This window comes from Salmo salar, chromosome 09 (assembly GCF_965601325.2).
Source record: "Salmo salar chromosome 09, fSalSal1, whole genome shotgun sequence".
Classification (NCBI taxonomy): Eukaryota; Metazoa; Chordata; class Actinopteri; order Salmoniformes; family Salmonidae; genus Salmo; species Salmo salar.
Genome location: NC_138299.1, coordinates 146,004,326 through 146,032,064, shown reverse-complemented (window position 1 = coordinate 146,032,064; position 27,739 = coordinate 146,004,326). Strand labels below are relative to the sequence as shown.

The 27,739-nt window shown below is 42.4% G+C and overlaps 1 protein-coding gene across 2 annotated transcripts in view; it reads left to right on the top strand.

The window, feature by feature from the left end:
- The window catches only part of LOC106613128 (calsyntenin-2), a 443,615-nt gene that overhangs the window by 307,376 nt on the left and 108,500 nt on the right, over window positions 1–27,739 (top strand). For both annotated transcript variants that reach the window (XM_014215083.3, XM_014215084.3), the window contains exons 4-5: window positions 16,613–16,821; window positions 21,425–21,574. In XM_014215083.3, coding sequence (XP_014070558.2) covers window positions 16,613–16,821; window positions 21,425–21,574 — 359 coding nt within the window. The remainder of the gene's footprint in view (window positions 1–16,612; window positions 16,822–21,424; window positions 21,575–27,739) is intronic.

Here is a 27,739-nt window from a genome sequence, read left to right as displayed (position 1 = left end):
GCGGAGAGGAGAACGTCAGTCAGTGTGGCTCTCAGATTTAAAGTAGAAAAAAAAATCCCTGCCAATGGCTCAGCCCAAATTACACGTGACATGTCAGCTCCGCCAAAGGAGAGCAGTCAAGAAAATTACACAGTAAAGAGAACAGGCGATGGGATCAGAAATGACACAGGGGCCGTCGAGCTCTCACTTAAACTTTATTTATCCCTCTCTTCCACTCTCTCTCCCTCTCCCTTTCTTCTGGTATAGCCATCCTCTGTCCCCCTTTCTTTAGTATTTTTTGCTGATTCTGCATTTTCTCTCGTTGTCTTGGTCTCTTTTCTTGTCGTCCTGACCTCTCTCTCTCTTTCACTGTTGTCTAATATCACATTACCTATATCATACCTACAGTGCATTCGTAAAGTATTCAGGCCCTTGACTTTTTCCACATTTTGTTACATTACAGCCTTATTCTAAAATTGTGTAAATAAAAAAAGTCCTCATTAATCTACTCACAATACCCCATAATGACAAAGTGAAAACAGGTTTTTAGAAATGTTTTTAGAAACACCTTATTTACATAGGTATTCAGACCCTTTACTTTGAGACTCGAAATTGAGCTCAGGTGCATCCTGTTTCCACTGAGCATCCATTAGATGTTTCTGCAACTTGATTGGAGTCCACTTGTGGTAAATTCAATTGATTGGACATGATTTGGAAAGTCACACACCTGTCTATATAAGGTCCCACAGTTGACTGTGGATGTCAGAGCAAAAACCAAGCTATGAAGTTGAAGGAATTGTCCGTAGAGGCACAGACCTGGGAAGGGTACCGAAAAACTCTGCAGCATTGAAGGTCCCCAAGAACCCAGTGGCCTCCATCCTTTTTAAATGGAAGAACTGAGCAATCAGGGGAGAAGGGCCTTGGTCAGGAAGGTGACCAAGAACCTGATGGTCACTCTAACAGAGCTCCAGAGTTCCTCTGTGGAGATGGGAGAAACTTCCAGAAGGACAACTATCTCTGCAGCACTCCACCAATCAAGCCTTTATGGTAGAGTGGCCAGACAGAAGCCACTCCTCAGTAAAAGGCACATGACACCAGCTTGGAGTTTGCCAAAAGGCACCTAAAGGACTCTCAAACCATGAGAAACAAGATTCTCTGGTCTGATGAAACCAAGATTGAACTCTTTGGCCTGAATGCCAAGCGTCATGTCTGCAGGAAACCTGGCACTATCCATACGGTGAAGCATGGTGGTGGCATCATCAACCTGTGGGGATGTTTTTCAGCGGCATGGACTGGGAGACTAGTCAGGATCGAGGGAAAGATGAACGGAGCAAAGTACAGAGAGATCCTTGATGAAAACCTGCTCCAGAGCACTCAGGAACTTAGACTGGGGTGAAGGTTCACCTTCCAACAGGACAGCGACCCTAAGCACACAGCCAAGACAACACAGGAGTGGTTCGGGGCAAGAATCTGAATGTCCTTGAGTGGCCCAGCCAGAGCCCGGACTTGAACACGATGGAACATCTCTGAAGAGACCTGAAAATAGCTGTGCAGCGACGCTCCCCATCCAACCTGACAGAGCTTGAGAGGATCTTCAGAGAAGAATGGGAGAACCTCCTCAAATTCAGGTCTGCCAACCTTGTAGCGTAATACCTAAGAAGACTCGAAGCTGTAATCGCTGTCAAAAGTGCTTCAACAAAGTACTGAGTAAATGGTCTGAATACTTATGTAAATTTGATATTTCCAAACATTTCTAAAAACCGGATTTTGCTTTGTCATTGTGGGGTACTGTTTGTATATTAATGAGGGGGAAAACAAGTTTATTCCATTTTAGAATAAGGCTGTACCTGAACAAAATGTGGAAACTTCAAGGGGTCTGAATACTTTCCTAATGCACTGTGTAATGCACTGTGTATCCTACCAACAGTACAGTATATCCTAACAAAATATATCCTATATATTTACTATATATTTACTATATCTCCTCTATCATATTGAGTAGTGTATGAGAAAGGCAAGAAAAGGACAGAAAGTTCAACAATTTACATAATATGATGTTTACGTCTCTTTTTCTCTCATTCATTCCTCTCACTCTCTTTATCTTTGACTCTAGTTTGAGGATGTCTTATAAGCTATGTGTTATGTCATTCATAACACAACATTACTCTTAGGCCTTGAGTCATGTTATGCTGTGGTTAACTGTGTAATTGGCTCTCAATCAAAAAGATGTTGAATGTTTTCATAGTTCTCTCATTGAAAAGTACAGTGAGCCTTGACAACAGTGATTATCACCCTGAACCACATTACCACTTTATCATGGGTGTATTGTAACACACATTTCATGTACTGTAACTCACATTTTATTATATATTGTAAATTTAAGTTATGTACAGTACCAGTCAAATGTTTGGACGACACCTACTCATTCAAGGGTTTTTCTTTATTTTTACTATTTTCTACTTTGTAGAATAATAGTGAGGACATCAAAACGATGAAAGTACTTTGGTGCGAAAAGTGCAAATCAATGAGTTATTTCATAGCTTTGATGTCATCACTATTATTCTACAATGACTAGGTGTGTCCAAACTTTTGGCTGGTACTGTAACTCAAATCACTATGGCAACAAATAGGGGTTATCACCATTGACTACCAGTGAGTCACATCAATAGATTGTCCCACTGAACAATAACTCCGAATCAGAGCACTTTATTCTGAAAATACAACCTTTATTCTCCATTTTAACCATGCGTGATGAAATGTTTTTAATATACTGCTTTTTAAAATCCTAATGAATTAGTAATGCGAATGCATGATTAGTTCTAAGTCACAGCACCACCACATTGATGTCAAATGTGTGTCCCCAGACACAAATATAAGTATTTCTAAGTTGATGTCATAATTCATTTCTACTCCTCTCACTTCCTGTGTGAAAGTGTCACATTCTTTAATTTCCTCATCTCTCCCCATCAGCAGTGAGTGGTAGATTTATTACATGGTTTAAGTGTTGGAGGCCTGTTGGAGGAGGTTTACTACAAGTGTGTCTGGGTTAAGTGCCCCGGTCAGTGACGGTAGTAGCAGCTCATCTAGGATGTTAACCCCTGACCTCCTGGTTGTTCAGACTCCACAGAGACTCTCAGGGCTAATCTTGAAAACTCATTCTAAAGCCGCCATGTTTCTGCCCGTGCGGTGGTCGTCGTGAGAAGGTTATTAAACTTGTCACTTGTGATTCTGAGAAGGCCGTCTGTTCCTCATCTCCCTGCGCCAGAGGTTTGGGAACGACTAATTATCTCAACGGATGGCAGCACCTTCCCGCGGCTGAGAGGATCCACACACACACACACACACACACACACACACACACACACACACACACACACACACACACACACACACACACACACACACACACACACACACACACACACACACACACACACACACACACACACACACACAGACAGACACATACTGTGCATACACACTAGCACACATACAGTTGAAGTCAGAATTTTACATACACTTAGGTTGGAGTCAATAAAACTCGTTTTTCAACCACTCCACAAATTTCTTGTAAACAAACTATAGTTTTGGCAAGTCAGTTAGGACATCTACTTTGTGCATGACACAAGTAATTTTTCCAACAATTGTTTACAGACAGATTATTTCACTTATAATTCACTGTATCACAATTCCAGTGGGTCAGAAGTTTTCATACACTAAGTTGACTGTGCCTTTAAACAGCTTGGAAAATTCCAGAAAATGATGTCATGGCTTTAGAAGCTTCTGATAGGTTAATTGACATCATTTGAGTCAATTGGAGGTGTACCTGTGGATGTATTTCAAGGCCTACCTTCAAAATCAGTGCCTCTTTGCTTGACTTCATGGGAAAATCAAAAGAAATCAGCCAAGACCTCCACAAGTCTGGTTCATCCTTGGGAGCAATTTCCAAATGCCTGAAGGTATCACGTTTATCTGTACAAATAATAGTACGCAAGTATAAACACCATTGGACCACGCAGCTGTCATACCGTTCAGGAAGGAGACGTGTTGTGTCTGCTAGAGATGGAAGTACTTTGGTGCGAAAAGTGCAAATCAATCCCAGAACAGCAAAGGACCTTGTAACTGGAGGAAACAGGTCTAAAAGTATTTATATCCACAGTAAAACAAGTCCTATATCAACATAACCTGAAAGGCCGATCAGCAACGAAGGAGCCACTGCTCCAAAACCGGCATAAAAAAGCCAGACTATGGTTTGCAACTGCACATGGGGACAAAGATCATACTTTTTTGGAGAAATTTCCTCTGGTCTGATTAAACAAAAATAGAATTGTTTGGCCATAATGACCATCATTATGTTTGGAGGGAAAAGGGGAGGCTTGCAAGCCGAAGAACACCATCCAAACCATGAAGCACGGGGGTGGCAGCATCATGTTGTGGGAGTGCTTTGCTGCAGGAGGGACTGGTGCACTTCACAAAATAGATGGCATCATGAGGGAGGAAAATGATGTTGATATATTGAAGCAACATCTCAAGACATCAGTCAGGTCGCAAATGCGTCTTCCAAATGGACAATGACCCCAAATATACTTCCAAAGTTAAGGCAAAATGGCTTAAGGACAACAAAGTCAAGGTATTGGAGTGGCCAGCACAAAGCCCTGACCTCAGTCACATAGAACATTTGTGGGCAGAACTGAAAAAGCCTGTTCGAGCAAGGAGGCCTACAAACCTGACTCAGTTACATCAGCTCTGTCAGGAGGAATGGGCCAAAATTCACCCAACTTATTGTGGGAAGCTTGTGGAAGGCTACCCGAAACCTTTGACCCAAGTTAAACAATTTAAAAGCAATGCTACCAAATACTAATTGAGTGTATGTAAACTTCTGACCCACAGGGAATGAGATGAAAGAAATAAAAGCTGAAATAAATCATTCACTCTACTATTATTCATTTCACATTCTTAAAATAAAGTGGTGATCCTAACTGACCTAAGACAGGAAATTTTAACTGGGATTAAATGTCAGGAATTGTGAAAAACTGAGTTTAAATGTATTTGGCTAAGGTGTATGTAAACTGTACATACCGACACATATAAACATACCAACAAACACACACACACAGACAAATACATACAGTGGCTTGCAAAAGTATTCACCAATTTAGCATTTTTCCTATTTTGTTGCCTTACAACCTGAAATTAAAATAGATTCTTTGGGGGGTTGTATCATTTGATTTGTGAAACAAACAAGAAATAAGACCAAAAACAGAAAACTTGAGCGTGCATAACTGTTCACCCCCCCCAAAATCAATATTTTGTAGAGCCACCTTTTGCAGCAATTAGAGCTGCAAGTCTCTTGGGGTACTTGTCTATAAACTGGCACAACTAGCCAATGGGATTTTTGCCCATTCTTCAAGGCAAAACTGCTCCAGCTCCTTCAAGTTGGATGGCTTCCACTGGTGTACAGCAATCTTTAACTTCTTACGGATAAAATCCCTTTAGCGGGATCGATTTGACAGCAGCCAGTGAAAGTGCAGGGCGCCAAATTCAAAACAGCAAAAATCTCATAATTAAAAATCCTCAAACATACAAGTATTATACACCATTTTAAAGATACGATTCTCATTAATCCAAGCACAGTGTCCGATTTCAAAAAGGCTTTACGGCGAAAGCATAGCATTAGATTATGTTAGGACAGCACCTAGACAAGAAAAAACACAGACATTTTCCAGCCAAAGAGAGTAGTCACAAATAGGAATGAAGATGAACACAGCTCACTCCCAAAGCTGCACGCGTTACTGAGCTCATGCCTTTCTTTTAGATACCTGACTCCATAAGCTCTTATTCTCTCCCCATTCACAGTAGAAGCCTGAAACAACGTTCTAAAGACTGTTGACATCTAGTGGAAGCCTTAGGAAGTGCAATATGACCCCACAGACACTGTATATTGGATAGGGAATCACAAACTACAGCCTCAGATTTCCCACTTCCTGGTTGGATTTGTCTCAGGTTTTCGCCTGTCATATGAGTTATGTTTTACTCACAGACATCATTCAAATCTACTAATAATATGCATATCCTAGCTTCTGGGCCTGCATAGCAGGCAGTTTACTCTGGGCACGCTTTTCATCCGGACGTGAAAATACTGCCCCCTATCCATAAGAGGGTTATACCACAGATTCTCAATTGGATTGAGGTCTGGGCTTTGACTAGGCCATTCCAAGACATTTCAATGTTTCCCCTTAAACCACTCAAAGGTTGCTTTAGCAGTATGCTTAGGGTCATTGTCCTGCTGGAAGGTGAACCTCTGTCCCAGTGTCAAATCTCTGGAAGACTGAAACAGGTTTCCATCAAGAATTTCTCTGTATTTAGCACCATCCATCATTCCTTCAATTCTGACCAGTTTCCCAGTCCCTGCTGATGAAAAACATCCCCACAGCATGATGCTGAAACCACAATGCTTCACTGTGGGGATGGTATTCTCGGGGTGATGAGAGGTGTTGGGTTTGCGCCAGACAAAATGTTTTCCTTGATGGCAAAAAAGCTACATTTTAGTCTCATCTGACCAGAGTACATTCTTCCATATGTTTGGGGAGTCTCCCACATGCCTGTTTGCTTATTTTTTTCTTTAAGCAATGGCTTTTTTTCTGGCCACTGTTCAGTAAAGCCAAGCTCTGTGAAGTGTACGGCTTAAAGTGGACAGACACTCCAATCTCAGCTGTGGAGTTTTGCAGCTGGGAATCACTTGGGTTATCACAGGGTTATCTTTGGTCTCTTTGTTGCCTCTGATTAATGCCCTCTTTGCCTGGTCCATGAGTTTTGGTGGGCAGCCCTCTCTTGGCAGGTTTGTTGTAGTGCTATATTCTTTCTGTTTTTTAATAATAGATTTAAAGGTGCTCCGTGGGATGTTCAAATTTTCTGATATTTTTTATAGCCCAACCCTGATCTGTACTTCTCCACAACTTTATCCCTGACCTGTTTGGAGAGCTCTGTGGTCTTCATGATGCCGCTTGCTTGGTGGTGCCCCTTGCTTAGTGGTGTTGCAGACTCTGGGGCCTTTCAGACAGGTGTATGTATACTGAGATCATGTGACAGATCATGCGACACTTAGATTGCACACAGGTGGACTTTATTTAATTTCTTATGGGCAGGTGGGAGGGTAGCGTCCCACCTGGCCAACATCTGGTGAAATTGCAGAGCGCGAAATTCAAACTACAGTATTATAAATATTTAACTTATATTTAACTTTCATAAAATCACAAGTGTAATACATCAAAATAAAGCTTAAAAAGGCTTTACGGCGAAAGCAAACCATGTGATTATCTGAGGACAGCGCCCCGCATACAAACACATGAAACACATATTTCAACCAGGCAGGTGCGACACGAAAGTCAGAAATAGCGATATAAAAAATGCCTTACCTTTCATGATCTTCTTCTGTTGGCACTCCAAAAGGTCCCTGTTACATCACAAATGGTGATTTTGTTCGATAATGTCCTTCTTTATATCCATAAAAACTCGTCTTTACCGGAGAAAAATACCAAAGAATGTGCTCTCTTCCACGCGCTTGGAAACACTACAGCCAAAATGGGAGCCACCTAAATAAACTACAATTTCTGGCTCATTTTTCCAAAAACCAGCCTGAAACTCTTTCTAAAGACTGTTGACATCTAGTGGAAGCCCTAGGAACTGCAATCTGGGAGGACTTGGCCTTATAATAAAAGTGATGGCCATTGAAAATAGTGGGAGGCGAATTTGTTTTTGGGGGGGATATTTTGTCCTCGGGGTTTCACCTGCCATATCAGTTCTGTAATACTCACAGACATACTTTCAACAGTTTTAGAAACTTTAGAGTTTTTTCTATTCAAATCTACCAATTATATGCATATCCTAGTTTCTGAGCCTGAGTAGCAGGCAGTTTACTTTGGGCATGCTTTTCATCCGGACGTCAAATACTGCCCCCTTCCCAAGAGAGGTTAACTTATCGTGTGACTTCTGAAGGTAATTGGTTGCACCAGATCTTATTTAGGGGCTTCATAGCAAAGGTGGTAATATATATGCACGCACCACTTTTTTTATTTTTTCAGTTATTTTTTTCATTTCACTTCACCAATTTTGAATATTTTGTGTATGTCCATTACATGAAATCCAAATAAAATCCGTTTAAATTACAGATCGAAACGCAACAAAATAGGAAAAACGCCAAGGTGGATGAATACTTACAAGGCACTTACAAGGCACTGTACGTACATACACATACCGACACACGCAGACACACTCTCACACGAGGGAATGTGAGCAAAGAGCTGTCACTCATTAGTATAAGCTGTCATGATGCATTGTGATATTCAGTGCCTTCAGAAAGCATTCACACCCCTTGACTTATTCCACATTTTGTTGTTACAGCCTGAATTCAATACAGATTACATTTGTTTTTTCTCACCATCTACACACAATACCCCATAATGACAAATTGAAAACAATTTTTGAGAAAGTTATTCAAATTTATTGAAAATGAAATACAGAAAATCCATTTACATAAGTATTCACATCCCTGAGTCAATACATTGTAGAAGCACCTTTGGCAGCGATTACAGATGAGGCTTTCTGGGTAAGTCTCTAAGAGCTTTCCACAATGGGTTGTGCAGCATTTGCCCATTATTATTAAAACAATTCTTCAAGCTCTGTCAAATTGGTTGTTGATCATTACTATACAATCATTTTCAGGTCTTACCATAGATTTAAAGTATGTTTAAGTCAAAACTGTAACTCGGCCTCTCAGCAACATTCACTGTTTTCTTAGTAAGCAACACCACTGTAGATTTGGCCTTGTGTTTTAGCTTATTGTCCTGCTGAAAGGTGAATTCATCTCCCAGTGTCTGTGGAAAGCAGACTGAACTATGTTTTCCTCTTGGATTGTGCCTGTGCTTAGCGCCATTCCGTTTCTTTTTTTTCCTGAAAAACTCCCCCAGTCCTTAACCTCTATGGGCTAGGTGCGTCCCACCTACTCAACAGCCAGTTGAATCCTGTGGCGCGTTATTCAAATCCTTAGATATGCTATTACTTCAATTTTTCAAACATATGACTATTTTACACCATTTTAAAGATAAGACTCTCGTTAATCTAACCACACTGTCCGATTTCAAAAAGGCTTTACAATGAAAGCAAAACATTAGATTATGTCAGCAGAGTACCCAGACAGAAATAATCAGACACCCATTTTTCAAGCTAGCATATAATGTCACATAAACCCAAACCACAGCTAAATGTAGCACTAACCTTTGATGATCTTCATCAGATGACAACCCTAGGACATTATGTTATACAATACATGCATGTTTTGTTCAATCAAGTTCATATTTATATCAAAAAACAGCTTTTTACATTAGCATGTGACTAGCATGTGACTAGCATTCCCACCGAACACTGCCGGTGAATTTACTAAATTACTCACGATAAACGTTCACAAAAAGCATAACAATTATTTTAAGAATGATAGATACAGAACTCCTCTATGCACTCGATATGTCCGATTTTAAAATAGCTTTTCGGTGAAAGCACATTTTGCAATATTCTCAGTAGATAGCCCGGCATCACAGGGCTAGCTATTTAGACACCCAGCAGGTTTAGCACTCATCAAAGTCAGATTTACTATAAGAAAAATGTTCTTACCTTTGTTGTCTTCGTCAGAATGCACTCCCAGGACTTCTACTTCAATAACAAATGTTGGTTTGGTCCAAAATAATCCATCGTTATATCCAAACAGCGGCGTTTTGTTTGTGCGTTCTAGACACTATCCTAAAGGCTAAATAAGGGTGACGAGCATGGCGCAATTCGTGACAAAAGAATTCTAAATATTCCATTACCGTACTTCAAAGCATGTCAACCGCTGTTTAAAATCAATTTTTATGCCATTTTTCTCATAAAAACACGATAATATTCCGACCGGGAATCTGCGTTTAGATAAACAGACAAAGGAAAAGAAACCATTCGGTCGAAGCGGGCACGCGCCTAAGCCCATAGTACTCTGAGTGGCCACTTGCCAAAAGCGATAAAGTGTTTCAGCCAGAGCCTGCCTCGATATCGTTCAACGTTTTCCCGGGCTCTGAGACCCTATGGAAGACGTAGGAAGTGTCACGTTATTGCACAGATCCTGAGTCTTCAATAAAAAGAGCCAAGATGAAACACTACTTCTCAGACAGGCCACTTCCTGCTTGAAATCTTCTCAGGTTTTGGCCTGCCATAGGAGTTCTGTTATACTCACAGACACCATTCAAACAGTTTTAGAAACTTTAGGGTGTTTTCTATCCAAAGCCAATAATTATATGCATATTCTAGTTACTGGGCAGGAGTAGTAACCAGATTAAATCGGGTACGTTTTTTATCCAGCCGTGTCAATACTGCCCCCTAGCCCTAACAGGTTAACGATATCAAGCATACCCATAACATGATGCAGCCACTGCCATGCTTGAAAATATGGAGAGTAATACTCAGCAATGTGTTGTATTGGATTTACCCCAAACATAATACTTTGTATTCAGGACCAAATATGTTTTTTTTTTGCAGTATTACTTTCGTGCCTTGTTACAAACAGGAAACATGTTTTGGAATATTTGTATTCTGTACAGGCTTGCTTATTTTCACTCTTGTCACGGTTGTCGTCGGTAGAAATGGACCAAAATGCAGCAGGCATGCGGTTGTTCATTTTGAACATTTATTCCATCCAAAATGAACACAAAAATAACAACAGAGAACGAACGACAAAAATGACAGCCTTGAAGGCAACACAGCAAATCCAAAGACAATCTCCCACAATTAGACAAACAAACACCCAACTAATATAGGACTTCCAATCAAAGGCAACACCACACAGCTGCCTTCAATTGGAAGTCCACCCCAATTAACCAAACATAGACATACAACTAACTAGATAACACATAGAAATACATACACACAGACCATAAACCAAAAACCCGGAAAAACTAAATCAAACACCCTATTTTCCAAAACACCACCCCGAACCACATAAAACAAATACCCTCTGCCACGTCCTGGCCAAACTACAATACCAATTAACCTTATACTGGCCAGGACGTGACAGTACCCCCCCCTTAAAGGTGCTAACCCCGGAAGCACCTTAACAAAATAACCCCAAACAACAAAAACAAAATTCCCCTCTACAAAAGGGAGGGAAGGGAGGGTGGCTGCCGTCAACGACGGCACTGTGCTACACCCCCCCTCCCCAACCCACCTATATCTGGAGGTGGCTCTGGTTCCGGCCGTTCCAGGCTGTCGGGCCACTCTGGCATCGCCGGGGGGCAGTCGGGGCAGTCTGGCAACTCGGGGCAGTCTGGCAACTCGGGGCAGTCTGGCAACTCGGGGCAGTCTGGCAACTCGGGACAGTCTGGCAACTCGGGACAGTCTGGCAACTCGGGACAGTCTGAGCAGTCTGGCAACTCGGGACAGTCTGGGCAGTCTGGCAACTCGGGACAGTCTGGGCAGTCTGGCAACTCGGGACAGTCTGGGCAGTCTGGCAACTCGGGACAGTCTGGCAACTTGGGACAGTCTGGCAACTCGGGACAGTCTGGCAACTCGGGACAGTCTGGGCAGTCTGGCAACTCGGGACAGTCTGGGCAGTCTGGCAACTCGGGACAGTCTGGGCAGTCTGGCAACTCGGGGCAGTTCAGGGCAGTCTGGCCACTCCGGCAGTTCAGGGCAGTCTGGCCACTCCGGCAGTTCAGGGCAGTCTGTCACTGGGCAGATAATTTTCCTGTCACTGGGCAGATAATAGGAGCTCAGTTTCTGAGTGGTCTGCCTGGCAACAAAGGGATTGGATATGCTCGGTCTCGCGAGTGCGCCCCTCCTTCTTTTTCTTCTTGAATGAATATGCTATTGTCCGGTTGGAATATTATCGTAATTTTACGTTAAAAATACCATAAAGATTGATTTTAAACAGCGTTTGACCTGCTTCTAAGTACGATAATGGAACATTTTGACTTTTCGTCTCTCGTTCCACGCTCGGGCGTCATGCCTTTGGATAAGTGATCTGTACGCACGAACAAAATGGAGGTATTTGTAAATAAATATGGATTATTTCGAACAAAAACAAAATTTCTTGTGGAAGTAGCAGTCCTGGGAGTGCATTCTGACGAAGATCAGCAAAGGTAAGAGAATATTTCTAATACTAATTCTGAGTTTAGGTTGCCCCGAACTTGGCGGGTGTCTGAATAGCTCGCCGTGATGGCTGAGCTATGTACTCAGAATATTGAAAAATGTGCTTTCTCCGTAAAGCTATTTTAAAATCTGACACAGTGGTTGCATCCAGAGGTAGTCTATCTATAATTCTTAAAATAATTGTTAAATATTTTATCAACGTTTATAATGAGTATTTTTGTAAATTGATGTGCACATTCACCGGACGTTTTGGTGGGAATACATTTTCTGAACATCACGCGCCAATGTAAAATGCTGTTTTTGGATATAAATATGAACTTTATCGAACAAAACATACATGTATTGTGTAACATAATGTCCTAGGAGTGTCATCTGATGAAGATCGTCAAAGGATAGTGCTTCATTTAGCTATGTTTTGGGTTTTATTGACACATGTCCTTGCTTGGAAAATGGCTGTGTGAATATTTTTGTCTATGTACTCTCCTAACATAATCTAATGTTTTGCTTTCGCTGTAAAGCCTTTTTGAAATCGGACAATGTGGTTAGATTAACGAGAAGTTTATCTTTAAAATGGTGTAAAATAGTTGTGTTTGAGAAAGTTGAATTATGACATTTTGTAGTTTTTTTATTTGTCGCCCTGATATTTCACTGGCTGTGTCCCGCAGGTTTAGAAGTTAATGTCACCATTGGCCTTCCTCTGGCAACTGAGTTAGGAAGGACGCCTGTGTCTTTGCAGTGACTGGGTGTATTGAGACGCCATCCAAAGTGTAATTAATAACTTCACAATGCTCAGAGGGATATTCAATGTCTGCTTTTTTTAACCAATAGGTAATCTTCTTAGCGAGACATTGGAAAACCTCCCTGGTATTTGAATCTGTGTTTGAAATTCACTGCTCAACTGAAGGACCTTACAGATAATTGTACTGTTTGTGGGGGTACAGAGATGAGGTAGTCATTCAAAAAAAGGGTGATCAAATTAAGATCCTACACCTGTCGTATCTGACACGTGTCATGGCACTACCCTAGGGGTCTGCTGAGGGGGAGAGGAATGCCAGACCTAAAAAAGACTAGGATTATCCTGTCATATATAGAAACACCTTCCTTTGGATTGGAATGGATTGATCTACATATTGTCATGTAGCCTACAAGATCTTGTGTTCTGTCTTTATTCGATAATACAGACTTTTGGAGTGAGATTTTATGCACACCTTGGTCATTTGGATCCAGTTGTGACTTTTTAGGTTGCCCCTTGCCTATTCTAGATCCTTTTCATCAGCTTTGTGTTGTATTGTGTTGGTTGTACCCAAGGCGCAGGGGGCATGGCTTGAGGCTGGAGCAGGTCTGGCACCGTGCCCACTGAACGCACACACACACACACACACACACACACAAGCGTACACACACACACACACACACACACACACACACACACACACACACACACACACACACACACACACACACACACACACACACACACACTCTCTCGCTCTCTCGCTCTCATAACCCTCATTGGCACTGGAGAGGGAAAGGAAGCCAGGCATCTGTTTTCAACCAGATGTGTTCCTGTGCCACTCCTCCATCTCTCCTTCCCACCCTCCACCTCACCCTTATCCCATCAACCATCCCTCCTTCCAATCCCCAGTGGGGTGTAACATATGTTTGGCCCCGTCCAGAGGGGGGGGGGGGGGGGGTTTATGAGAGAGACACATTTATATGACAGGCCAAGCTGCAGAGGGATTTACTGCTTACCACTGGTGATGATGCTACGTACAGTACTGTCTGGCTGTGGCACTGTTACTGCTGAGGCTAGCACTTAGCATTACCCTGTTGTCGTGACTTTACTTTCACTAATCTGATGACTGTTATTTATCAAATTAACTAACTATGTTTAATTGTTACCTGATTAAATGAATCATGTAACAATTAACTCATTAGGAATTTGGGGCACCACGAGAGAGGTTGTTTAAATAGTTACCATCTCCCGAATTAAACTCTAAAGGTTTTTACCTATGACATCAATAAAACAGTCAGCGTTTTAAACCATAACCTCTTATCATATCATCATTCTGAACAGTCGTAATGTCATGCACCTGCAAAAACCCTAGCCTTACTCATGATTCAGTACTACAGAAATTGGTTTAATTATGTATTTACTAACTAACTAAATAATAACACAGGATAAATATTCACACTTAACACTTGAGTAAAAGGTACCTAATGGACTGACAACATATGGTGGCTTGTTACACAGAAAATGAGGGGGGAAGAGAGAGAGAGAGAACAATTGTATATTGTTGATATATTTTAGAACTATTTTAGAACTATTTTCACAGTAATCATAGACTTTGCATATAGACTCTGCCCAAGCTGGTTTTTGATATAAATATGAACTTGATTGAACAAAACATGCATGTATTGTATAACATAATGTCCTAGGAGTGTCATCTGATGAAGATCATCAAAGGTTAGTGCTGCATTTAGCTGTGGTTGTTGTTTTTGTGACATATATGCTTGCTTTGAAAATGGCTGTGTGATTATTTTTGGCAGGGCACTCTCCTGACATAATCTAATGTTTTGCTTTCGCTGTAAAGCCTTTTTGAAATCGCACAATGTGGTTAGATTAACGAGAGTCTTGTCTTTAAAATGGTGTAAAATAGTCATATGTTTGAGAAATTGAAGTTATAGCATTTTTGGGGTATTTGTATTTCGCGCCACGCGATTCCACTGGCTGTTGACTAGGTGGGACGCAAGCGTCCCACCTAGCCCGGGGAAGTTAAGCAGGATTCAGGAGGATTGAATTGTGGTCGGATTTACCAAATGGAGGGCGAGGGAGAGCTTTGTACTCGTCTCTGTGTGTGGAGTACAGGTGATCTAGAATTTTTTGCTGAGGCTAGCACTTAGCATTACCCTGTCAGGCTTTGGCCTGTTACTGCTGAGGCTAGCACTTAGCATTACCCTGTCAGGCTTTGGCCTGTTACTGCTGAGGCTAGCACTTAGCATTACCCTGCCTGGCTGTGGCCTGTTACTGCTGAAGCTAGCACTTAGCATTACCCTGCCTGGCTGTGGCCTGTTACTGCTGAGGCTAGCACTTAGCATTACCCTGCCTGGCTGTGGCCTGTTACTGCTGAGGCTAGCACTTAGCATTACCCTGTCTGGTTGTGGCACTGTTACTGCTGAGGCTAGCACTTAGCATTACCGTTAGCACAGTTGATGCATGATTTATAATGGTTATTATGTGTGTGTGTGTTCTGTTCATGGTTTTTTTTTTTGGGGGGGGGGGGTGTAGACTTGCAAGTGTCCTCTGTGTGCGGCACAGAGAGATAAGATGGTGTGAAAATGCATTATGGAGGCGTCCAGCTTCCTGCTGTCTCCTGTTGTTATCAATGTGGAATCACTGGCCCAGAATACGCGAAGAGGATAACTCCAGTGTTATCATGATTGGCATTATCTTAATCCTAAACAATGTACCAGGTCTGTTGTGCTTTTCTCACACAGCTCACTGGGGTAGTGTTGTCATTGTCTGTTTGTTTTTCAAGCTCAGCAAACGTAATTTTTGTGACCTCAATCCATCACCCTCTTGTCAATGAATAAATCAGTCAATTGATAATGCAATCAGTTGACTTATTCTACATGACCAGAAGAAGAGTATTGATTAACACATTGTGGGTTAATATTTGTTTCAATTCAAGATAAATCTAATGTGATAAGTAGTTTACTAAGTAATGAATGAGGTGACTCTGATGTGGTACAATAAAAATAAAAAATGTATAAAACTGATGTGTAGAAGCAGATTACCTTGATATCATTGGGTTAACTAGCCAGAAGGTTATTCATTAGTAGGTAGTAGATTACCTTGGTATCATTGGGTTAACTAGCCAGAAGGTTATTCATTAGTAGGTAGTAGATTACCTTGGTATCATTGGGTTAACTAGCCAGAAGGTTATTCATTAGTAGGTAGTAGATTACCTTGGTATCATTGGGTTAACTAGCCATAAGGTTATTCATTAGTAGGTAGTAGATTACCTTGGTATCATTGGGTTAACTAGCCAGAAGGTTATTCATTAGTAGGTAGTAGATTACCTTGGTATCATTGGGTTAACTAGCCAGAGGGTTATTCAATCCCTCACCTTAACCACAACAGCATATAAAAGAAACCTCAACTAACCGGCTCTTACGGCTTCTTGCAGTATTTCCCAAACCAATCCTTGGGTCCCCCAGCCATTCCATATGTTGTATTCCACCACCAGCACACATGTATGAACTAACCAATGGTCTTGATGATCATCTGAATCAGATGTATTGAGTGTGGTATCTCTGCGGTGAAGGGAACCCCAATACCTTGTTGGGAAACCCTGCATGGCATTCTTTAGATTACTCCTATCCATTCTATAAAAACGTTATCCTGCCTTGACCTTTGGCTCCTTTCTCCCTTGTCCTCTCTGTCTCCCCCTACTGTCCACAGGGCGGTGGTACACATCCAGGTGAATGATGTGAATGAGTTCTCTCCAGTGTTCCGGGAGGCGCAGTACCACACGGCGGTGACAGAGGGGAAGATCTATGACAGCATCCTGCAGGTGGAGGCTACAGACCAGGACTGTTCTCCACAGTACAGCCAGATCTGTAACTACCAGATCACCACCACCAACACACCCTTTGCCATCGACCGCAATGGTTAGTAAACGCAATGGACCGCATCCTGACCACACACACATTCACAAGTACACACACACACACACACACACACACACACGCACGCACACACACACAAGTAAACACATTGACAGATTGATACATTGACAGAGAGAGAGAGACTGAAAGAGAGAGACTAAGAGATAGGGAGAGAGACTGAGAGAGTGATAGACAGAGAGACAGAGAGAGAGAGACAGACTGAGACAGAGAGAGACTGAGACTGTGACTGAGAGAGACTGAGAGATAGGGAGAGAGATAGGGAGAGCGAGAGAGAGCGAGGGAGAGAGAGAGAGAGGAGAGAGGGGGTAGAGAGAGAGAGGTAGAGAGAGAGAGGTAGAGAGAGAGAGGTAGAGAGAGAGAAGTAGAGAGAGAGAGGTAGAGAGAGAGAGAGACTGAGACAGAGAGAGACTGAGACTGTGACAGAGAGACTGAGAGATAGGGAGAGAGAGAGAGAGAGAGAGGTAGAGAGAGAGAGGTAGAGAGAGAGAAGGGGTATTAGGGCAGAACAGGAGATGGATAGAAAAGAGAAAAACAAAACAGGAGAGACATAATGGACTGAAGGATGAAAAGTGAGATCAAAGAGAAATGTAGAAAGACAACCTACTGAGAGAGGAGAAGGATAGAGAGAGAAGACGAGGACAGAGAGGAGGAGGATAGAGAGAGAAGACGAGGACAGAGAGGAGGAGGATAGAGAGAGAAGACGAGGACAGAGAGGAGAATGATAGAGAGAGAAGACGAGGACAGAGAGGAGGAGGATAGAGAGAGAAGACAAGGACAGAGAGGAGAAGGATAGAGAGAGAAGACGAGGACAGAGAGGAGAAGGATAGAGAGAGAAGACGAGGACAGAGAGGAGGAGGATGGAGAGAGAAGATGAGGAAAGAGAGGAGGAGGATAGAGAGAGAAGACGAGGACAGAGAGGAGGAGGATAGAGGGAGAAGACGAGGACAGAGAGGATGAGAATAGAGGGAGAAGACGAGGACAGAGAGGAGGAGGATAGAGAGAGAAGACGAGGACAGAGAGGATGAGGATAGAGGGAGAGAGGCTGTTGTCTGTCATTGGTAAATGCAGGGGGGGTCAAATTTCATTTATTAGCTTTGCACAGTTGTCAGCCGACACAGAGCGTTTTGGCTGCTGACACGTGTAAGTTGACGTTATAATTGAAGGCAGGGGAATAGGCATCTCTGTCAGGTGGAAAGCACTATGCGTTATTATGTGTGAGTGAGTGGGTGTGTGTGTCTGACAGATGAGGCGAGACACACAGTGAAATTGGATGAGGCAGCAGAACACAACAACAGTACGTGCAGGTAGAGAGGTACTGTATGTAGGGATATGAGCTGTGATGGAGCGATGGAGACAGTAGTTTAGGGAGAATAGAAATGATAGTGAATGTATGAAAAAGAGGAAAATCTGCCTTTACAGGTAACAACTGTTAACAAGCTGACATAGCTGTAAAGAAGCAGTAGAGGTTAAGATCACCACCACCAACACACCCTTTGCCATCGACCGCAATGGTTAGTAAACGCAATGGGCCGCATCATCAAATCAATCAAATATTATTTGTCACATACGCCGAATACAACAGGTGTAGACCTTTCAGTGAAATGCTTACTTACACGCCCTAACCAACAATGCAGTTCATTTTTTTTAACTGAAAAATACCTCCCCCAAAAAACTACAAAAAAAATAAGAATAAGAAATAAAAGTGACAAATAATTAAACAGCAGCAGTAAAATAGCAATAGCGAGGCTATATATAGGGGGTACCGGTACATGGAGGTAATATGTACATGTAGGTAGAGTTATTAAAGTGACTATGCATAGATAATAACAGAGAGTATCAGCAGTGTAAAAGAGGGGGGGGCAAAAAAAAAATGTGATTAGATGTTCAGGAGTCTTATGGCTTGGGGGTTTAAGCTGTTTAGAGGCCTCTTGGACCTAGACTTGGCGTTCTGGTACTGCTTGCCATGCGGTAGCAGAGAGAACAGTCTATGACTGGGGTGGCGGGAGTCTTTGGCAATTTTTAGGGCCTTCCTCTGACACTGCCTGGTATAGAGGTCCTGGATGGCAGGAAGCTTGGCCCTGGTGATGTGCTGGGCAGTACGCATTACCCTCTATAGTGCCTTGCGGTCTGAGGCCGAGCAGTTGCCATACCAGGTAGTGGTGCAAACAACAGGTGTACGGTTAAAATTGGCAAAAAACACAAGTATTTCTTTCGACAGGGCTGTTTGCTAATGATCTGGTGCTTCTGTCACCAACCAAGGAGGGCCTACAGCAGCACCTAGATCTTCTGCACAGATTCTGTCAGACATGGGACCTGACAATAAATCTCAGTAAGACCAAAATAATGGTGTTCCAAAAAAGGTCCAGTTGCCAGGACCACAAATACAAAGTCCATCTTGACACCATTGCCCTAGAGCACACAAAAAAACTATACATACCTTGGCCTCAACATCAGCGCCACAGGTAACTTCAACAAAGCTGTGAACAATCTGAGAGAAAAGACAAGAAGGGCCTTCTACACCATCAAAAGGAACATAATATTTGACATATCAATTATGATCTGGCTAAAAATACTTGAATCAGTTATAGAACCCATTGCCCTTTATGGTTGTGAGGTCTGGGGTCCATCACCAACCAAGAATTCACAATATGGGACAAATGTAACGCCCTGGCCATAGAGAGGGGTTTTTTGTTCTTTATTTTGGTTAGGCCAGGGTGTTACATTGGGTGGGTGTTCTATGTTAATTTTTCTATGTTGGCTGGTTTCTTTGGTTTGGCTGTGTGTGGCTCCCAATCAGGCACAACTGTAGTTTGTTGTTGCTGATTGGGAGTCACACATAAGTAGCCTGTTTTTCCTTTGGGTTTTGGTGGGTGATTGTATTCTGTTAGTGTGTTTTCCTGACAGAACTGTTTCTGGTCGTTTTTGCTTAGTTTTTGTATTGTGTTCGTTCAGTCTATTAAAATTCTAATGATGAACACATCCTCCGCTGCACCTTGGTCTAATTCTGACGACGGCCGTTACAACAAACACCATATTGAGACTCAGCATGCAGAATTCTGCAAAAATATCCTCCACGTACAACGTAAAACACCAAATAATGCATGCAGAGCAGAATTAGGCAGATACCCGCTAATTATGAAAATCCAGAAAAGAGCCGTTAAATTCTTCAACCACCTGAAAGGAAGATATTCCCAAACCTTCCATAACAAATCCATCACCTACAGAGAGATGAACCAGGAGAAGAGTCCCCTAAGCAAGCTGGTCCTGGGGCTCTGTTCACAAACACAAACACACCCCACAGAGCCCCAGGACAGCAACACAATTAGACCCAACCAAATCATGAGAAAAGCAAAAATTTATTATTTACAAAAAATGTACAAAAAAACAGAGCAAACTAGAATGCTATTTGGCCCTAAACAGAGAGTACACAGTGGCTGAATACCTGACCACTGTGACTGACCCAAACTTAAGGAAAGCTTTGACTATGTACTGACTCAGTGAGCATAGCCTTGCTATTGAGAAAGGCCTCCGAAGGCAGACCTGGCTCTCAAGAGAAGACAGGCTATGTGCACACTGCCCACAAAATGAGGTGGAAACTGAGCTGCACTTCCTAAACTCCTGCCGAATGTATGACCATATTAGAGAGAGACATTTCCCTCAGATTACACAGACCCACAAAAATCTAATTTTGATAATACCACAGTGCAATTGCAGCAGCAATCGCTATTTGCACATCGTTACAGCACTGTATATAGACGTAATATGACATTTGCAATGTCTTTATTCTTTTGGAACTTTTGTGAGTAATGTTTACTGTAAAAATGTCTATGTTAAATTCACTTTTGTTTATTATCTATTTCACTTGCTTTGGCAAAGTAAACATATGTTCCCCATGCCATTAACACCCTTTGAATTGAGAGAGAGAGAGAGAGAGAGAGATCTTAATTGGTCTAATTGTCAACTTGTTAACAGTTGTTACCTGTAAAGGCAGATTTTCCTCTTTTTCATACATTCACTATCATTTCTATTCTCCCTAAACTACTGTCTCCATCTCTCCATCACAGCTCATATCCCTACATACAGTACCTCTCTACCTGCACGTACTGTTGTTGTGTTCTGCTGCCTCATCCAATTTCACTGTGTGTTGCCTCATCTGTCAGACACACACACACACCCTGTTCTCATCAGCCTTAAGTCTACCATATCAAATATTAAGCAGCACATTAGGACTACAACAGATCCCTCCATGCTTTCTTTCTTTCTTTCTTTCATCATCAACATCAGCAACACAGAGAAGCTGACCTCTCCTATCCTCTGTAGATAACATCAGGAACACAGAGAAGCTGACCTCTGACCTCTCCTGTCCTCTGTAGGTAACATCAGGAACACAGAGAAGCTGACCTCTGACCTCTCCTGTCCTCCGTAGGTAACATCAGGAACACAGAGAAGCTAACCTCTGACCTCTCCTGCCCTCCGTAGGTAACATCAGGAACACAGAGAAGCTGACCTCTGACCTCTCCTGTCCTCTGTAGGTAACATCAGGAACACAGAGAAGCTGACCTCTGACCTCTCCTGTCCTCCATAGGTAACATCAGGAACACAGAGAAGCTGAGCTTTGAGAAGCAGCAACAGTATGAGGTCCTGGTCACAGCCTTCGACTGCGGACAGAAGAGATCCACAGAGAGCGTGGCGGTACACATCGACGTTAAACCTGTCTGCAAACCTGGCTGGCAAGGTGATTAGTACTAGAAGGGCTGAGCCGTGGGGGGTGTACATAGGGGTCTGTCTCTGTGTCTTTCTGTGTCTCGCTGAATGCCTTTGATTCTGTTTGCATCACTGTCTTTTGAAGTATATTTCTGCGGGTAGGTGTGCATGTGTGTACGTCTCTGTCTCTCTCTCACTCTCTCTCTCTCTCTCTCTCTCTGTCTCTCTCTCTGTCTCTCTCTCTCTGTCTCTGTCTCTGTCTCTGTCTCTCTCTCTCTGTCTCTCTCTCACTCTGTCGCTCTCTCACTCCCTTGGGAAAGGCCTGTCAAATATCTGCTGTAATCAACACAGCTGACACAGCTCAACCTGTTGGGGATACCCCTTCCCATTCGGATCCCGTTAACGGGATTGCTTGACAAGATACAACGCGCGAAATTCAAAACAGAATAAATCGAATAATTTAAATTTCTCAAACAATCAACTATCTTACACCCTTTGAAATATAAACATCTCCTTAATCTAACCACGTTTTCCGATTTCAAAAAGGCTTTACTGCGAAAGCATAAAGTTAGATTATGTTAGGAGAGTACATTGAAAATAGCTGTGTGTAATGTTTTGTCAATGCAAAGACAGGCGTCACCAAAAGCAGAAAACCAGCTAAAATGATGCACTAACCTTTGACAATCTTCATCAGATGACACTCCTAGAACATTATGTTAGACAATACATGCATTTTTTGTTCTATCAAGTTCATATTTATATCCAAAAACATCATTTTACAGTGGCGGTGAAATTCAGAAAATATTTTTCCTCAAATGCTGCCAGTAAATCAGCGCTACATTTTACAAAATTACTATTCGAAAACATTGGTAAATTATAATATTGTCATTCAAAGAATTATAGATTAACATCTCGTGAATGCAACCGCATTGCCAGATTTCAAAATAACTTTACTGGGAAATTACACTTTGCAATAAACGAGGTGCTATGCTCAGAAAAATAGGCTAGGCGATACAGGTTAGCGCCATCTTGGAACCATCTAAAATCAAATATACTATTGTAAATATTCACTTACCTTTGATTATCTTCATCAGAAGGCACTTCCAGGAATCCCAGGTCCAGAATAAATGTAGTTTTGTTCGAAAAAGTTAATAATTTATGTCCCAATAGCTCCTTCTTGTTAGCGCGTTCTGTAGGCTACTCAAAATGTACCGAAGGGCGCGGGACTTGTCGCCACGAAAGAGCAAAAACAAAATATGTACGTTCGTTCAAACATCTCAAACATTGTATAGCATAAGTCTTTAGGGCCTTTTTCAATCAGAACTTCAATAATATTCAAGGCGGACGATTGCATTGTCTTATAAAACGTTTCAGAAAGAAAGGGTCCCCACACACATGCGCGTCATAGTAGACATGGCCATCCGCCTATGACCAACTTTCCAGGCCTCTCGTTCGGTCAGTTTTTACAGGAGAACACTCAAACCACTTTGTAAAGACTGTTGACATCTAGTAGAAGCCTTAGAAAGTGCTAAATGAATCCTAACTCACGGTGTGTTTCATAGGCAAAGTGTTTAATGTGATTCCACAAATCAGATTTCCACTTCCTGCATGGAATCTTCTCAGGTTTTGGCCTGCCATATGAGTTCTGTTATACTCACAGACACCATTCAAACAGTTTTAGAAACTTTAGAGTGTTTTCTATCCAAATCTACTATTATATGCATATTCTAGTTACTGGGCAGGAGTAGTAACCAGATTAAATCTGGTACGTTTTTTATCCGGCCGTGCAAATACTGCCCCCTATCCCCAACAGGTTTTAACACCTCCTCAGGAATATCACAAGACAGGCTACAGAAATACAACAAGTGTTCACAGCGTTCATTGGGACTCACATTTATAAACAGGAATCCCAACTTCTAAGAACTTACAGAAACGGACACACACACACTCAGTCACTCAGACACACGCACGCACGCAGACACTCAGACACATGCACATGCGCACACGCGCACACGCACACACAGAGAGAGAGACACACAGAGAGAGAGCACACAGAGAGAGAGCACACAGAGAGATAGCTCACACAGAGAGAGCACACACAGAGAGAGACACACAGAGAGAGAGACACACAGAGAGAGCACACACAGAGAGAGCACACACAGAGAGAGAGCACAGAGAGAGAGACACACAGAGAGAGACACACAGAGAGAGAGCACACAGAGCACAGAGGGGAGGCCAGGGCTCATGTTGTGCAGGGTGACGTTAGCCGCTCTCCCATGGTTCACAGCTAATCCTCTCTTTGAAAACAGTTTTACACTTTGTATTTCGCAAATTAGGATTTTAGACGTTTCATTCTAGGAGAAGAGAGGACACATCTCTATGAGAGGACACTTTTCCCTCTAGGCAGTGTTGAGAGGGTGCTGGTGGTGGAAGAGGGAAGTGGGAGGAACATTTCATGGTCAGAGATTGAAGGACATGTCATACCGCCATGTCATACCGCTTTTCCACAGAGGGTTCTACCTGGAACCAAAAATGGTTCTCCTATGGACCACTCCTGTCCTCCTATTGAGAAACATTTTTGGTTCCAGGTAGAACCCTCTGTGATAGCCAAAGAACTCTAATGGAACCATTTTTTTCTCAGAGTGTACTACAACAACCATGTCATATTGCTGTAGTCCCCTTGTCAATCTGTAAGGATTATACTGGCACTGCCAGCCTAAAGCACAATCTGAACTTCTAACTTTTTAAACATCCCCTCCACTTTTTCTCTCCTGCTCGTTCTTGCTGTCCTGGTAGATCTCTCAGAGTTGGAGCAGCTGGGCAAACACACACACACACACACACACACACACACACACACACACACACACACACACACACCTCCCTCTCCAGACAACCACGTTTGTTCTCTATTACAACTGCTGTTTTCACTTCGCTCCTTGTTCCTCTCTCCATCCCGAAGCCCCCCGACCTCTCTATCAGTCACAGAAACAGTAAGGCTTAACATGGCACTTTAATACCTAGTTATCATCCAGAAATAGACAATGTGTCCCTGCATGCGTGTGTGTACATCTGTATTTGTGTGTAAGAGAGAAGAGAACTTCCTGCGCAGGTATCTGTGTGAGATACAGTACAAGCTCATTTTTGCTGTGTGTGCTCACATCTGAACGTTCACATCCTTACCATGCCTCTGTCTGTCTGTCTGTCTGTCTGTCTGTCTGTCTGTCTGTCTGTCTGTCTGTCTGTCTGTCTGTCTGTCTGTCTGTCTGTCTGTCTGTCTGTCTGTCTGTCTGTCTGTCTGTCTGTCTGTCTGTCTGTCTGTCTGTCTGTCTGTCTGTCTGTCTGTCTGTCTGTCTGTCTGTCTGTCTGTCTGTCTGTCTGTCTGTCTGTCTGTCTGTCTGTCTGTCTTTCCCCATAATGACACATGTCCTAGTCCCTATATACCACTGATAGATGTCCCAGACACCACAGGCACCACTGATAGATGTCCCAGACACCACAGGCACCACTGATAGATGTCCCAGACACCACAGGCACCACTGATAGATGTCCCAGACACCACATATTGGAGACACACACCAAAACACATCTGCATATTCAGTCATAACCCTTGGTTTATTCCCATCCTTTGTTGAGGTGGGTGTTTGTTCTAAGCTTGCTGTATGCTTCCCCATTAGCCTTGCTGTATAAAACTGGGATTAAGTTCTGATTCTGCCCTCTTCACCCCAGAATTAAACCTGACCCTCGGGTGCTACATAATAATTCAAGGCGAAGGGTGTTCATATTTGTTCCCCCTCTTCAAAGCTATGAAATAATTATGAGGATGTATTCAGCAATGATAATAACATGGAAGGGAAAATTTGAACATTTGTGTCGGTTGATTGTTGTTCATTGTAGGATTTGAAATGCTTGCTTTGGGTGTATTTCAGTGTAACTTTTGACTGCAAGTAACTGGGTGGAACATAATGTAGAAATCAAAGCTAAGTCTAGACCAAGCATCTTAGCTCAGAAGGAAGTCTGAGAGGCATTTTCTCTTCCTGAGAATGGGAGCACTATTGTCTGGCAAGCTGTTTCAGAAACCTCTTAGAGCCAATCAGATTGGGTGGCTGGCCTTGGGGAAGGGAGGGAAAAAATAAATGACTTGGCACTTCCTCTTCTTATTATCCTGTCCTCCTCTATCCTTCCTCTCTTCTGACGCTGTAGTGTGAAGTGTCTGGTTTGTCCTCGCTCTCTTTCGCTCTCTTTTTCTTTCTCTCGTTCTCTTTCTCGGTCTCCCCACTCTCTCTCTCACACTCTCCCTCTCTTTCTCTGTCTCCCCCCTCTCTCTCTCAATCTCTCTCTTTCTCTTTCTCTTTCTCTGTCTCCACCCCTCTCTCTCTCTGTCTCTCTTTCTCAGGGCTGTAAAACAGCAAAAACAATAAAAATGACCCCAGCCATTATCACCTTGTCTGCTGTAGGTTCATTCACTTCAGTCGATCTACAAACACCTAGCCTATTAGCTACACAATTGTAACGTTTTACCCCTGAAAGGGTGGAAATATGAAAAAATGGTTCATAAACTAACGTAAACATACGACATTTTTAGAACTATATTGTTTCCATTTTGATAGCATTTTAATGTAGGCCTACAGGGAGAATAGGCCATGTGGAGATGTTCGAGGTGAAACATACAGTGGATGTATTTTAATGTAGGCCTACAGGGAGAATAGGCCATGTGGAGATGTTCAAGGTGAAACATACAGTGGATGTATTTTAATGTAGGCCTACAGGGAGAATAGGCCATGTGGAGATGTTCAAGGTGAAACATACAGCCAAACTGGCTCTAACCAGAATAGAAAGAGGAGTGGGAGGCCCCGGTGCACAACTGAGCAAGAGGACAAGTACATTAGAATGACAAGTTTGAGAAAGAGATGCCTCACAAGTCCTCAGCTGGCAGCTTCATTAAATAGTACCCGCAAAACACCAGTCTCAACGTCAACAGTGAAGAGGCGACTCCGGGATGCTGGCCTTCTAGGCAGAGTTGAAAAAAAAGCCATATTCCAGACTGGCCAAGAAAAATAAAAGATTAAGATGGGCAAAAGAACACAGACACTGGACAGAGGAACTCTGCCTAGAAGGCCAGCATCCCGGAGTAGCCTCTTCACTGTTGACGTTGAGACTGGTGTTTTGCGAGTACTATTTAATGAAGCTGCCAGTTGAGGAATTGTGAGGCATCTGTTTCTCAAACTAGACATTCTAATGTACTTGTTCTTTTGCTCAGTTGTGCACCGGGGCCTCCCACTCCTCTTTCTATTCTGGTTAGAGCCAGTTTGCACTGTTCTGTGAAGGAAATAGGACACAGCGTTGTACTGAAGAAGACTTTAACCTCTATGGGCTAGGTGGGACGCAAGCGTCCCACCCGTGGTGCACTCCATCAACAGCAGGTGCATTTCAAGAGCGGCAAATTTGAATCCAAATAAATGTCAAAATTCAAATTTTTCAAACATACAACTATTTTACACCCTTTGAAAGATAAACATCTCCTTAATCTAACCACGTTTTACGATTTCAAAAAGGTTTTACGGCGAAAGCATAAATTTAGAGTATGTTAGGACAGTACATTTACAAGAGTTGTGTGTAATGTTGTGCCAATTCAAAGACAGGCGTCACCAAAACCATAAAATCAGCTAAAATTATGCACTAACCTTTTACAATCTCCAACAGATGACACTCCTAGGACATTGTGTTAGACAATGCATGCATTTTTAGTTCTATCAAGTTCATATTTATATCCAAAAACAGCGTTTTACTGTGGCGTTGATGTTCAGGAAATCGTTTCCCTCCAATAACCGGCATTCAAGTCAGCACCACAAATTAAATAATTAAAATTAGAAAACATTGGTAAAATATTATATTGTCATTTAAAGAATTATAGATTTACATCTCTTAAACGCAATCAACTTGCCAGATTTAAAAATAACCTTACTGGGAAATCACACTTTGCAATAATCTGAGCACTGCGCCCAGAAAAATACGCGTTGCGATACAGACTAGCCGCCATGTTGGGGAGATCTAAAATCGAAAATACTATGTAAATAATCCATTACCTTTGATTCTCTTCATCAGATGTCACTTCCAGGTATCACAGGTCCATAACGAATGTAGTTTTGTTCAAAAAAGCTCATCATTTATGTCCAAAAATCTCCGTCTTGTTAGC